Below are 14,325 nucleotides of genomic sequence, written 5' to 3' on the forward strand. Positions count from 1 at the left end.
TCAGGGCAACATATTTCTTGCTCTCAGCTGTTCGGTCATTAGAAGCCAAAGGCGCATAGCATAATACAGTATACATACATTCCGCTTGGGACGATCAGTGACTCTAACTCACCGCTGATGATTCGTCACTTCCGAAAACTAATGAACTGCTTTGGCAACTCAAATTATGCCCGTTTTAAGTTACGCAACCTCAGTTTCCTAGAAAGCCTGCTTCTCATTAGTGTGTGTGCATGTGTGTCTTGCATATTGGGGCTTTTATTTTCCTATTCTTTCTAGCCCCAAAGTTCCAAATTCAGAAGTCCCCCTCTCTAGCTTCAGTGAGGTCACATACAAGCCGTAGATATCCGTGCCAGAAACAAGTTGCCTCCCTGTCAAATAACCATTAAGGGAAAAATCAAAGAGGCAGACCCGCAGACGTCTCTGGCACAATTTAGAGGCTGGCTCGATCAAGATTTAAAATAGCTTCAAAGAAAAACCTACTGGTTGCCCCTGTTTCACGGTAGCTGCCGCGGTCGAGGAAAATGAGCAAACAACGTTCTCAACACATTGTTCATTTTCAACAGGATTATATTTGAAAGATGGAATAATATTTTGGGTAGGTCTGTTTCGATGTTCTTTTGAGCAAATGAGTTGACACCCGTATGGGTGTTGGCTCAAATTTCCAAAGCCAACATATTGTTCTTCTTTCGACCGCAAACTGGTTCAGACTGAATCAACAGCACCTCTGCTGAGTGATCATTATCTTCAACCCGAACTCCTACTGGTGCAAACTCATCAACAGCCATTTGCCCTCTTTAAATCATTCACTCCCAAAGACGTTTTTAAACGTCTTTTCAGACTTGGTCTAGAATTGGCTGGTACTGAATGAGTTAACACTTTCATGCGCAAACAATGATAACTTGATAAGCTGTCCACTGTGATAACCGTTGTCTCTGAAAGTGTGTGTGTGTGTGTGTGTGTGTGTGTGTGTGTGTGTGCGTGTGTGAGCGTGAGTGGTTTCGTGCAGTCAAATAAAAAGCAGACGATGTCGTGTTATTTGACTTATTTGAGAATTTCACAAACGGTATTAGCCGGCTTCCCTACAGGTGCATGTGCGTGTGTGTCAAAAGCAAAAGCAAACACTCTTCCTGTCAATCTTCAGTCCGTTGCAATCCACATCAAAGCAACGCCGGTTGCTGCGGAAGCATTCCACTCCTCTCTCATATAGGGTGGAAATCCTGTCAGAAAAGTGGGAATGAAACAGTGGCAGACGGAGATGAGAGAAGCGGTTGCAAGCCAATCGCAAAGGTTTACTGGCAGATCTAGACGATTTCACCTGGGATGGCGAAGGGGTGGCAGGAGGTTCAGTTAGGAGGACAGAGGTTATATCAGCTTGTACCAGCATTCCCAACATACTTAGAGTGCAACTTAACTTGAAGGCAATACTGTGGCCTTCACACTTTTATCTGTCAATGTTTAGTGCAATTTAAAATGGAAGCAACAACTACTGCCCTGAAAAGTGTCACATTGTTAAAATGTGTTCAACTAACAGATATCGTTTGTTTAATTGGGGGTAAAATGTGAGAAAATGACATAGTTTTACCACATTTTAATGCTTTGAAACGGTGTACATGCTCAAATTAAGTAAATCTTTTTCTTTCTTTTTTTGGGGGGGGGGGTGTATACACTACGCATTATGAATTCTATGAAAGTATCCAAAAATACAAAAAGAAATACTTCTCAGGTATGGAGCTTTTTTTTTTTTTTAATGCATAGGAGACCGTGAAATCAGATGAGTGAAATTAAGAAAAATAACTGTGCTAAAGACAACTGAAATCATCTCTTGTATTAGTTTTTAATGAAACCTTTATTTATCCAAAACATTTCCCTGCTTCACTAGTCTGTATAATTTAAAAGGGTTAAAAGCACTAAATCGGTCAACAAAATCCAAATGTGGAATGTACCCTGACCTTGAAAAAAAAACAACAACCCTTCAAAACATTGTGTAAAAAGTAGTGAACCATTCAACAATTGGAGGTGTTTATTCCAAATGAAAGTCAAATGAAGTTCTTCTGTAAATGATACAGTGCATGTTTCAGTCATCCTGAAATTTATACCCAGAAGCTGAATATCCCAAAGTTTTTGCGGCTCGTGTATGGGCATTTTTAACTTGGGAGAACTTGGCCCACGGATAGGGGGAACAACAAAAAAAAAAAACCTGAAGTGACCTCCCTGCTATGTGTGTCCGCAGGAGGCTGCACGATACCTGAGGAGGCACAAACAAGAGCTGGAGCTTCTTCTGATTGGAAGTCAAACCATGGGTGTGAACTTCACTGAAGCGGTATGTGTGGGTGTGTGCCACTTCTCCACCTGTAACTTCAGACTCAAAGCTCCGAGACAACTTATGAGTTGTCCCTTTGTTTATTTTGGCCATTGAGAGTTGCTTTTGTCTGCTGAATGTTTTGGGTTTTTTTTTTTTGGAAAGCCAAGCACTTCTCTGTTGGAGCTGACCCAAAGCAGGCTAACAGCTTTCTGGCACAGTCAAGATGCAATCTTTGCTTCTTTTATATATTATTTTTCTTTTTTTAAGTGAAAGGCGACACCTGGTTGGTCATATTCACTTTTACTTTTATGAGTTTCATTTTATCCGTCTCATAAACATTGCCTGGTCTTTGCAGAATTACTGGAGCAGCTCCGGTGGGAGAAACGACTCCACCAGGTATTTGCTCACATCTTCATATTATAATGCTTTCATAGAGCCACAACATTAGGTACACCTGCACAATTTGACAAACCCCAATATGAGAGATGTGTCACAACTTTTAACTTGGATGGCTTATAATGATAAAATATACATTAACTAGATATAAATAAATATAAATTAAATATGTATAAGTTTCTTATGATGTTACTAGTTATTTCTTGTGAATTTACCTATTGCCGATATTTTTGCTTTTTATTGTCAAATCAAGTTACACATTTATTCACATACTCGTTCCAATTTTTTGTTGTAAAATTTCACGTTTATTTTCACAATAATTCTTGATTTTTTTTTCTTGTGAGATTACCAATCGGTTCTTATAAAAGTTTGACTTTTTCTTGTACAATTACACATTCATTGTTGTAAAAATGTAACTTGTTTTATATTGCAGCATTACTACTTTACGCTTCTAATTAAATAAATTTGTCCTGATAAAATTACAATTCTCATTAAATTCAGACTTTTTTCCCCCAGAATATCACCAATTTTTTCTCTAATATTCTCACTTTTAGTCTCGGAAAATTCTAAATTGTTCTGTTAATATATTCATATTGACAGAATTGCAACTCAGTTCTTGAAAAAAAAAATCTTTAACGTTTTTTGGTGTTACGTTTTTTTTGTTGTTGTTGTTTTTTTGTTTTGTTTTTTCGGTGTGGCCCGAATACTGTACTCCTTCGTCACATCACCCGGCGAGGTGTTTCTAATTTTGATTCAAAACCTCCTTGCTTTCGTCATGAGCAAAAACATTACAAACGGATCTCGGGGTGATCCGGTTCTGACAACCACGACGTTAAACAAACAGATTGAAATGGTGACCTCTTACGGGCTGTTAGCTTGGCAACCTTTCTGACCACGTCACAATCAAAACCTTTTCTTGGAAGACAGAATTTGCGATGCATCTGCTTTAGCGGTTCTTATGTTGTATTGAATGAAATGTTTCATGAATGTGAAATGGTCGAATGACATTCAAAATGGTGATGAGTGGTTCAACAAAATAACATTCTGCATGTTGGGTTTCTTCGGCAGGATTCCCTCCAGTATAGATGGCGAGATGGTGGATGTTGCCATGCCAGAGAACAAGAACGTCAATGTGTGTTCATCGCAGCATCTCAAAGAAGGTCACATTTCTCTCCTGGCGTCTTTTCCAGCCCGTATCGACGAGCTCCTGCCAAAACCATCTTTGTGTTCTGTACAGGTGCGCCGTTGCAAGACGGTGTCAAGCTGCTGCATGACTCGATGGGCATAAACGGGACCCAGCGGATGCTGGTGGATGGCGTTTTAACCGAGGACGAATGCGCAGCGCTCCAACAGATGGCGCAAGTAAGGACTCGAGAACAAGGGGCGCAGTTACATGGTTGCCCTTTCACCGGCCATCCCCGTGTCGAGAAGAGATAAACGTCATTCTGTGGAGCAGATCATTCATTCCATCTTCCTGTCAGTTCCACACATTCGCGTTACGCTAAGGACCTTGGATGCTCCGCCATCGTACATTCAAATTGACCATGGATCTAAATACATGTTCATAGTATTGAGCTGCACACAAAATATCAAAGAATCTTTCATAACAGCGATTTATTGATACAGTACTTAATAGGCATTAATCACGATGATTATTTCAACACAGTAGCAGACAGTCGACATGACCAAGAAGTCATTGTTTCTCATACAATCCACAATCAGGGTTACCGAAATAAAATGCACACATACAGCTACCAAACTTGACCAACACGGTTACAATACAAGCCGGAATAAGGGGTGACGAATTAACAGATTGCCGTGTCATTGTGCTTCTACGGTACGATTTCAATTCATGAGCCATTCATCGTCACTATGCAAAATGGCGTGTGCTGTCAGACAATAATTGATCGCTGTGATTGGCTGTTAGCTAGCTAATCGGTGCAAGGGATAGAAGTAGATGATGAGACACAAAAAGCAAAAGACAAACAGATTATCATCAGGTCATCTTTGGTGAGTTTTTGTCACCCTGGCCACCCGAGTGAAAATGTTTGTCTCCGCCCCTGCTGAAGAACTGGAACATTTTTTTTTCATGCTTATGATGTACGATACGGTGTATTAGTGATAACTTTAATGCGAACAAGCACAATCGAAAATGGTTGAATGGTGGATTTTTATTTTATTTTTTTAAACTCTGCTCTCTGTTAGATGGTCACGATGGCAGGAGACGGATACAACGGCAGGTCATCTCCTCACACCCCCAACGAGAAGTTTGAAGGGGCCACTGTGCTCAAAGCCCTGGAGGTACCCAACCGTGCAGAATGACTGAAACACATTTTTCATTTTCCATTCGGACTTCAGCACACAGTGCTCACGAACATGTATGTCTTCCTCTATAGTACGGCTATGAGGGCAGGGTGCCCATGAAAAGCGCCCACCTCTTCTACGACGCCAGCACGCGAGTGAGAAACAACATTCTGTCCCACTTCATGATCAACACCACTCTGTACTTTTCCTACACTCACCTGGTGTGCCGCTCGGCCATCACAGGTTAGTTGTTTTGTGATGCGTTTGAACCTATGGGGTATTGGAATAAGTGCATTCCTGTCCACTCACCAGACAAGCTTGCCTTTACAAAGATGATCACTGGTTGACACGTGCTACTACCTTTACAATATATTTCTTTTTAGGTGAAGCTTTTAGTGGTGCACCAAATCTAAAAAAATAAAAAATAAAAAAATTCATTTTTCTAAAAACTTAACATTACCTTTACATTATTGTGTTTTTTTTAAACACTCCTGAACATTTAATGTGAAGACATTTTCATGTAATTACTATGAAAAAAAACAGGATGGTTTTTGAGAGCTACAGTAGTTATAAAACTATGAAGAGAATTTAAAGAAATATTCCCGCCATAAAAATGAGATTAAGCTTCTTCTTCTTTTTTTCTTTCTTTTTTTTAATGTATTTTTTACATGGCAGATAGAAACACCGTAACTGGTATTTCTATGACAAAGGGTTTTAAAAGTGGGAGGAAATAGCATGAGCATGAGGTTTCCACACATAGCCCGGTGCACATCTGCCGCACAGTTTTGGTTTTGAATTTCGGCTGCGGCTTTCCTGTGTGAGGGTTGCGTTATCCTCTTGCGCTTGCATGGGTTTTCATTATGTCGGTTAATTGAAGACTCTAAATAGTCCATGTGTGTGAATATACATGTGGCATGAATCTGTAATTGAGAGGTTAAGAGCGGAATATCAGCACTCTACTTTTGAGCTAAAGAACAAAAGTAAACTTTCAAGAAATGATTTCAACCTAACCAAAGGCTAGTTCAAATTCACCAACCAGTTTTAATTTTTAAAAAGACAAAAAGGGGGTGTGAGGAACTTGCAATCAGTCTGTTTCTACAATACAGCATTGCCGTAAAAAGAGCTTGTAGAAAACACATTGAGGCAAAGCCATTTTTAAACTCATGGAAACGCTATCCGTGTTTTTGTCAGGTCAACAGGACCACAGGAATGACCTGAGCCATCCCATCCACGGTGACAACTGCCTGCTGGACCCCGAGGCCAATGAATGCTGGAGGCAGGCTCCTGCGTACACTCATCGGGACTACAGGTTAGCGTTGTCACCGTACCAAAATTCGGACTCTGAATATTATCCGCATAAAGTACCTCGGCACCTGCACTAAAACAATACCACAACACACATTTCATTTATATGGAGGATTATATGTATAATACAGTACATGTTACATATTACATATGTACTGCATGTGTAAGCATGTTGTTTTGGTACCGCGGCACTTTTTTAATGCCAGTACACCGTGCAACCTTACCGCAAGTATGCTCAATGCCCACATTTGTACAAAATGCGCCTGTGTTTGAGTGAGTGATGATCAAAGTAGTCGATCCACACAGTGTAATCCAGTACGGCGTCCCACATGTTCACTCGCCTCTGGTGGTGTCTACCTATTCTTTCCAGTGCACTACTATACCTCAATGGGGACTTTGAAGGTGGCGAGATCTTCTTTACGCAATTGGACGCCAAAACCGTCACAGTAAGTTGCTTTGCGTTTGTCAAAGTATCATCTGGACGAAAAGACCACTTCTAAGCGTGTTTGGAGATCTTCGATTGTCGAGTGGTCGTCTTGCAACCCAGAGGTTGTGAGTTCAATCCCTGGCCCTTATGACCGTGTCGAAGTGTCCTTGAGCAAGATACTGAACCCCCCCCCCCCCCAGTTGCTCATGATGCCCCATCCTCCATAGCTTGAATGAGGGGGGTCTGTGTTTAAGAGCGCTGAGCGACAGATACAGAACCATTAAATTATCGTTACATTCCCCCAATGGTTTTACAATATATTTATTAAAAGTTGGGCTTTAATCATTTCATCATAATACACGTTGTGATGTGATTGACACTATAATTCTTTATATCAATTATTACTACATTTTTTGCATACACTAAATGCATTATTAATGTGCAGCATATTCATTTCCAGTATTTTATTTCACAATGTAAATTAATTGTCCCCATAAAAGTTTGTAAGTTATCTTTTGAGTGTGTGTGTGTGGTTGTTTTTCTTTTTTTTTTTTTGAAGCGATGTAAGCATGAAATTTGAAGTGGTTGGGCATTGATTTGGTCCGCCTCCTCTCCAGGCAACGGTGAAACCCAAGTGTGGCAGGATGGTGGCGTTCACCTCCGGCAGGGAGAATCCGCACGGCGTGAAAGCCGTCACGGATGGGCAAAGGTGTGCTTTGGCTCTGTGGTTCACCTTTGACCCGCTCTTCAAGGAAATGGTACGCCTTTTTTTTTTTCAAAGTCCTTTCTTTGTATGTATACGTGATAGCAACTTTTCCCAAAAAGGTTCATCAGGAATTAGACATATCCAAGGAGAAAGCAGTTTCTCTTTCCTTGCTTCCGAAGCAGAGACAGGCAATGATTGTGCGCCGATTATTTGTACAGGACAGACTGAAGGCAGACGAGGTGGTCCAAAACTGGGTCAGCAAGTCTATGGATGATGGTCTCGACATCAACCCCAAAGATGAACTGTAGACGTACCCCTACACCTCATCTGATTGTTGATGACATTTATTTATTGGGGATCTTACCTTTGAATCAGAAACAGATCTATTTTTCTACTTGTATTTCAATTGCAGGGTCGATGATATTGGGATTATGTGTGTGTTTGTGGGGGTGGGGGGGGCTGTTTTTTGTGGGTCTGCTGGAGCGTGCTCTTGCTGTTTTTTTGTGTTCTTTTATAACTCACTGATCTGTGAAAGTGTCAGATGGGAGATTTTTGTTCCTGCTTTAGGCTGTTTTGAGTTCAACATATTGGTTTGTAATGTGGATACACACGATGAGTACAGTACATCGTGACATCAGTGGTCAGTAATACTTGACAAACAGGTACTTTCCAAGTCCAAATCAGTTGTTTTGTTTTCATTATTTCCATGCCAGTAATTGTTGTCCTCAAAGTAGACAGTGCACTGTTTTCTCCTTTTAGATTTATTTTATTTTTTTTGTAACTGGCACTATTTTAAAGAGATGTGTTCTGAATATTATATGTATTTATAATAATCATGCACTCGGTACTTCTCTCTGTCAAGTTTGGGGAAAATGTGTCTGTATTTTATGTTGTGATTTTATTTATGTTTTAATGCGTAGACAGCTGCTGTCACGGCTGTCTGCGTTTCATATGGGAAGCTTTTTATCGTAAAAGATCAATCTTTCCTGTTTCAAGGAATATATTTGAGATTTGTGTTGATATACAGGTGATAAGACAGAGTCATGCACTGTAAATTCAATGGGGGGGAAATATGTATTGTTTGTTGTTCTGCAGAGATTCAAAGAGCTTTAATCCGATTGGGTGAGGTTCTACACTTTGGGTTTCACTGATATTTAATGATGAAATGCACAAACTTGTATGTTTACAGGCCCTAATAAATTATAGACAGTTAGTGTCGGTAGGTCTTTTTTTTTTTTTTTTTTTTTGCTTACTCTCACATGCAGACTCACATAATTGTGCTGGAACACATCTACAAATTGCTCCTACAGATTCACATTCAATAGTCATTGTTGCATCTGTAAATGTCGTGTGTCAACACAAGTTCGCTTTTTAAGATACATAACATTGCTGTTTTTGTCCCAATTGAAATTCTCACAATAATGTACACATGGAATGCTGAGTGGTCACTGTGCTTTAAGAAAACAGTGAAGCAAAACCCGAACTAATTTAAAATATAACAAAGAATAACAACAACAAAAAAAGGAAGATTTACAGATTCAATTTTCCATAACAAGACAGGTCATCTTTCTTGAGAACATCTCGGCAACTAAAGTACAAAAAAGATTCCATAATACTGAATTATCAAAATACAGATGGCCCTGGCTGCTGCAGTACTACAAGTGTGAAACTACACTTCTACTCATCAATAAGACAATTCTGCACCTGAGTATAGAATGACTGTCTTATTGGTGATTTTCAAAACTCGACTTCAAAAAAACACTTAAAAAAAATCACGAGATGCACTCTTAGGCCAGAGTCATAGGCACGTGTCATGCACTAGCATCCTCCTTACAAAGGATATTGAATAATTACGGAACAGCGTTAAGACAGCCATTTGAGCATTTATTCATCCAAACTCCACATAAGAAGGAGCCAAAGTCCTGGACCTCTGCACTGTGACGAGGACCTACTAACCGGTCTAAGCCGCGCCACCAGTTCCAAACTAATGAATTCAAATTCAGATGCAGCTTTTCAACGTATTAATTCAAAATACAAATTTAAATATGAGTTATTCAGATTACGTTTCTGGTGGCACCGATTTCAGCCAATAGATATTTAATAAATGCTCAAATAGATGGTCTGTGCTAAAGTCTAAATTACACAGAGTATTTCTATGAAAACCCCGATAATATAAACAATGGGGGGTGGGGGGTACGTTGTTTATTGCAGACCGTTCCAAACCTGGAAAATGAAAGTGAAGGCGCTGGTCGACCCGCTTCAGAAGTGACAGGTGAGCTGATCGGTAAACCTGAACGTCCTGGTGTCGCTGGCCGTGCACAGCAGATCGCGCATGCGCCGCGCCCGCCGCTCCTCCAGCACAAACCTACGCGACCGCTCCCGAGCCGCCCGTTCCTCCGCCCTCTTCTCCGCCCGCTTTCGGGTCAGCCATCTGAGGGAGGACGCGCAGGTCAAAGTAAATGCTTGTGTGTTTCGAATAAAAAAGAAAAAGACAGCGTCAGACGACGATGATCTCACAGCTTGAAGGCATGTTCGCACTCCTCTCGGCTTCGGAGGAGATAACCGCCATCCTCCTCCAACCTCTTCAGCTGCACGAGCTGCTTCTCTCGCTGCTGCTGCTCCTGTTTCCTCTGCAGCCAGAGCCGGAAAGCCTCCGGTTCACTGGAGCCCTTCTGCAGAAGAAAACACACTTTTAAAAACACAATTGTTACAAACTTTTGAGGGTTGATTTTCTCATCCACGTTTGATTTGGTTTTATTACTGATTATTTACTGTTTTACTTGTTTTGAAGCGTAGTGTCGTGTTATGTATAGCTTTCGGTTTTCCCCCCCTGTGGTGATTACCTGCAAATTCAATCTCTCCATCTCCTGAGCAGCATTGTGGATTCTCCTCTCCTGCTGCAGCTGCTCTCTCTTTCTCAGCAGCCAGGCCTTGAACGCCAAATCGTTCTCCTGCTTTTTCTGCTTATCTTCCTCCAGCTTCCTCTGCTCGGCCTGGCACCATACGTTAGAGGGTATTTGAATAATTGTACAAAACCGTCAACCACTGCTTAGTTGTAGGGCGGCAGATATGAATTGCTTTGGCGCCATCTGCTGGCATTTTGGTGCTAATACAATTATTTAAAATGGGCCGCAATGGATATTTGAACATATACAACAATACTCATAGGCATATATTGTTTAAAAAATGAATTTTAAAAATTATTTCAGCAACTAAGTCACTTACAGTAGTCACGAAGCGCTTATTCGTTTGTGTCTGCGTGATTTTTTATATTGTACTGCTCTCTAACGGCCGAGCCGCATACACCAAGAGCAATCATGTTGAATTAATCACAACGCACAACTGTTAAATTCTTTATGTTCTCCAAACACAATTCCAATGAAGTTGGGATGTTGTGTTGAACAAAAGTAAAAACACAATGACTTGCAAATCATGTTTAAACTATATTGAATTGAATAAACTACAAAGAAAAGATATTTAATGTTGAAACTGATGAAATGTATTGTTCTTAGCAAATAAGCCTTTGCACGTTTAACATATATAAAATATTTTTCCCCCTTAGAAATGAATGGAAATGACGTTGAATCTATATTTATAGTACAGTAGCTAGAATTGTCGTGAATTTGATTTGTTTTGGAAGGGTAAATGTAATTTCAAATAATTTCAGGTATTTGCCAGTTTAAAAAACTCACATTTTTTTGTTATTTTATTCATTAAAAAATGTATTTTGGTTTTAGTTCATTTTCGTTAACCACAATAACCCTGGACAAGTCTCGGTCCCCGCCCTCGCTGAATAGTGGGGATTCACGAGTGTCGCTACCTCTCTGGCCATCTTCTCCTTCCTTTCCTGGACCTTGAGCAGCAGTTCCTTCTGCTGAGGTGACAGCTTGAACGTGGCCTGGGAGGGCGCCCCGCTGGCTGACTGCACTCGCCTCTTGGTTCCTCTCTTCTGACCTCCTCTGTGGCTATGGCAGGCCGAGCTTGGCCTTCCCGGAGGTCGGGGTGCTCGCATGCGATCGGAAGTAGCTCCGACGGGCAAGTGAGTAGAGGGGAGGGAAGTTGGGCTCTTCTTGAGGCTGCCTGTGTGCTCCGGTGTGATTGGAGGGAGAAGGCCTTGACTCTCCACCTCTTTGAGGCTGACGAGGTCAAACCTGCCATCTTTTTCCACAAGGACCCTTCCCTCTTTTGGCCCTTCATCTCTCATCCCACCTTGACGCTCCTCTCGAGGGGACAGTTTCAGCTCAGACAACCTCCCTGACACTTCCATCTCTGCGTCATCCACCTCTCTGGCGTCATTTTTCGACTGCAACGGGGGCACTGCTAAGGTAACCAGTGTCTCTTTAAACTGAAGTCGCCGCCTGCGGCTCAAATTTGGAGCTTCTTGATCCTGCAGTTCCTTGTTGGCTTGTTGGATTTTCCCCTGGATGTATTTCTTTTCCTCATCCGTCTGCTCACCCATACCCAAAGGAGGCGGTGTCGCATGAAAGGACTTATCGAGGCTGTCTCTGTCCAAATCGTACTCGAGTGGGTCCATCGGTGAGGGCCACCTCTCCTCATCGTCCTCTTGCTCATCAGAGTGGTTGCTTCTCTCCTTCACTTTAAGTTGTTTCTCATGCTCGGCCAGCTCTTTGTCAATGTCCGCTTCAATGTCGTCATAGTTAGGACCCTGTGTGGTGTTAATATGCATTTAGTACAGGGGTGAACAAACTTCTCTATGACTATTTCTTCAATAGAAATCATTTTCCCACAATATTTAACAGACTCGGAACGAACGGATGGGTCGTATCCACCTAATCTTATATATGGCTGTTTTTTTACCTAGCCGCTAGTCGTACTATAGACGTCTCCCAAACATGCTATTTATTTACAGTCGTTTTTATTGTAAAGCCCTTATTTATGGCTTCTAATATAACGGGAGGTGAGTAAAAGAAGCGCGAACGTTGTGACTCATGAATATGAGAAGCATGCTATTATGATCCCTCAAACACCAATAAGGTAAGTTTGGATAAACTTTTCAAACAGTTCCAAGCTTTTTTTTCTTCTTCTTAACAATCATTGAGTTCTACATTTTTAAGGTATGAAAAAAAGCCATGAAAAAAATGACTTCTGTGCAACGGACAATGGTCTCTAACGGATGATCCTTTCTCCCAATCAGACCATTAACTCGAGTTTCCACTGTAGTCCAAATTGTACAATTTTAGCTGTTCCAGCAGTCCAGTGTAACAGTGTTTGTGATCGCGTGTTCATGAATATTGCACCACAGTGAAAGGATGTCATTACTGTAGAACAGTGTGTCAGCTGCTGGGTTTCACTTACTTGCTCCTCACTCCGACTTTCCTCACTGATCAGCCAGTCCAGATCCTTCTCAAAATCGTCCTCATACACCTCCTGGGATTTCGTGCAAACCACCTCACTCATGATCTACCATCAGGAGAAGATCAAATACTGTACTAATGTATAGAGTGATAACAAATAATTTTATTTAATTATGGTTAATACTGCTATCGTATGCCATTCATTTCATATACTGTAGTGCTTATCATGTTCAGGAGCGTAGGAAGGCTTGAGCCAGCTGAGTTTAGGCGAGACATAGAAAATACTGATTCCATACCACTGGTAAGAAAGTCAACTTTGTGAACCGCTACATTACGAATGGCCTGGTTATGTTATTCCTGAAGGTTTGATTTTAGAATTGATGAATAAATGATAGCCAAAATATCAGAAATTCTGCTTATTAAGACTCAGTGTCATTGACACACAATGAAAATGCCACATGTCCTCAATGTTGTAGCATATAAAAAAAGTATATACATGTAGAGTATATAAAAAAGTGCCATATAACACCAAATCATTATCATGGGTAGGAGTACTTATAAGAGTATTACTAAAGAAGACAATGCTGTTCGTTGGATCGTGAGATAAATCCTTTTTTTAAATGATATAACACTAACGTACTTGACGAATCAATTAACATATCATATTTCCTGCGTGAGATCATGTATTACAAACCAAGGCTACTGCAAACAGTGTTTAAGCCTGTCTGATATCTTATTCCTAATTGCTTTGGTTGGTCGGAAATGAATAAACATCAGGCTATATCATCATTAAAAGTTTACCCTTGGGCTTTCATTGAAAGGATTTCACGCGAAACCTTATGAACTAAAAAGAAATGTTTGTCTGTAAACTTACCATTGGTTCGTGCGTTACTATTCCCGAGGAGTGAAAATACGGTCAAACCGAACATGCAAATAAATGTGCTGCCTCTTTTCCACCATCTAAAGGTGTCACATACACACTGAGCCTGTCCGTCTGCGGGGCAACACCTGCTCCGTGCACATAATCTCTTGCTGTCTGCAACTCTAAAAGCATTAGCTGTCCTGTCGCCATAGAGACTGACAACATTTACACTCGCTCATGCGCACAGACGACAATGAAAGCCCACTCGCATGAGCTGTCACCACAAAAAAATAATAATAATAATAACAAACGTTCCGGAATATCGTAACGTAAATAGGGTTTTGAGTATTTATGAAATGTAATTTAATAGTCATGTTGAGTTTGTTTAATGACGTTCAAAACAACCCCAATACGATTCAGAAAAAAAGGTCAAAACAAAATGTCAAAACTAACACTAAGAGGTACCTCAATACTGTTCAGTCGTATTTGTACCAATTAAAATATGTGTTCGTGATTTGCTGTTTGTTGTGAATTTTACGACCAAAATCTATCTATCTATCTAACTAACTACTGTAACTAACTAACTGGACACAAGTGGGCGTTTTATGTAAACAAACTACATTCCGCGCGGGAGTCCATGAACGCATCCTTAGTTCAGTCGCACAGCATTCTGGGACTTTTAGTTTGCCTATCGGGGAATGTCCAGTT

General features: G+C 40.8%; 2 protein-coding genes across 3 annotated transcripts in view; one reads left to right on the plus strand and one right to left on the minus strand.

Moving 5' to 3' along the window:
- Positions 1 to 8,653, plus strand: part of p3h2 (prolyl 3-hydroxylase 2) — a 48,009-nt gene extending 39,356 nt beyond the window's left edge. The window contains exons 6-15 of the mRNA XM_086116416.1: positions 2,231 to 2,320; positions 2,658 to 2,698; positions 3,767 to 3,858; positions 3,936 to 4,060; positions 4,904 to 4,999; positions 5,095 to 5,245; positions 6,194 to 6,311; positions 6,678 to 6,753; positions 7,352 to 7,492; positions 7,659 to 8,653. Of these exons, the coding sequence (XP_085972542.1) occupies positions 2,231 to 2,320; positions 2,658 to 2,698; positions 3,767 to 3,858; positions 3,936 to 4,060; positions 4,904 to 4,999; positions 5,095 to 5,245; positions 6,194 to 6,311; positions 6,678 to 6,753; positions 7,352 to 7,492; positions 7,659 to 7,748 (1,020 nt within the window). The 3' untranslated portion in view covers positions 7,749 to 8,653. The remainder of the gene's footprint in view (positions 1 to 2,230; positions 2,321 to 2,657; positions 2,699 to 3,766; positions 3,859 to 3,935; positions 4,061 to 4,903; positions 5,000 to 5,094; positions 5,246 to 6,193; positions 6,312 to 6,677; positions 6,754 to 7,351; positions 7,493 to 7,658) is intronic.
- ccdc181 (coiled-coil domain containing 181) lies at positions 8,645 to 13,768 on the minus strand. Of its 2 annotated transcripts, XM_086116420.1 has the most exons (6): positions 13,630 to 13,768; positions 12,757 to 12,861; positions 11,261 to 12,106; positions 10,284 to 10,433; positions 9,958 to 10,112; positions 8,645 to 9,871 (listed from the first exon to the last, which is right to left on the minus strand). In XM_086116420.1, the coding sequence occupies exons 1-6, from the start codon at positions 13,630 to 13,632 to the stop codon at positions 9,700 to 9,702; spliced, it is 1,431 nt and encodes a 476-aa protein (XP_085972546.1). In that variant the 5' UTR covers positions 13,633 to 13,768; the 3' UTR covers positions 8,645 to 9,699. The 2 variants fall into 2 exon arrangements, with proteins under 2 accessions (XP_085972546.1, XP_085972547.1); XM_086116421.1 differs by lacking the exon at positions 13,630 to 13,768 and having other exon boundaries at positions 12,757 to 12,858.
- Positions 13,769 to 14,325: the final 557 nt, after the last annotated feature.

The sequence above is a fragment of the Hippocampus guttulatus genome, chromosome 7, assembly GCF_054856545.1.
Source record: "Hippocampus guttulatus isolate MCC_2025c chromosome 7, RoL_Hgut_1.0, whole genome shotgun sequence".
NCBI classification, from domain to species: Eukaryota; Metazoa; Chordata; class Actinopteri; order Syngnathiformes; family Syngnathidae; genus Hippocampus; species Hippocampus guttulatus.

Coding starts and splice junctions, on each gene's coding strand:
- ccdc181 (XM_086116420.1), bottom strand. Junction 10,434..11,260: donor AGGAGAAGATGGCCAGAGAG/GTAGCGACACTC, acceptor GTATGGTGCCAG/GCCGAGCAGAGGAAGCTGGA. Junction 9,872..9,957: donor TGCGAACATGCCTTCAAGCT/GTGAGATCATCG, acceptor GTCCTCCCTCAG/ATGGCTGACCCGAAAGCGGG.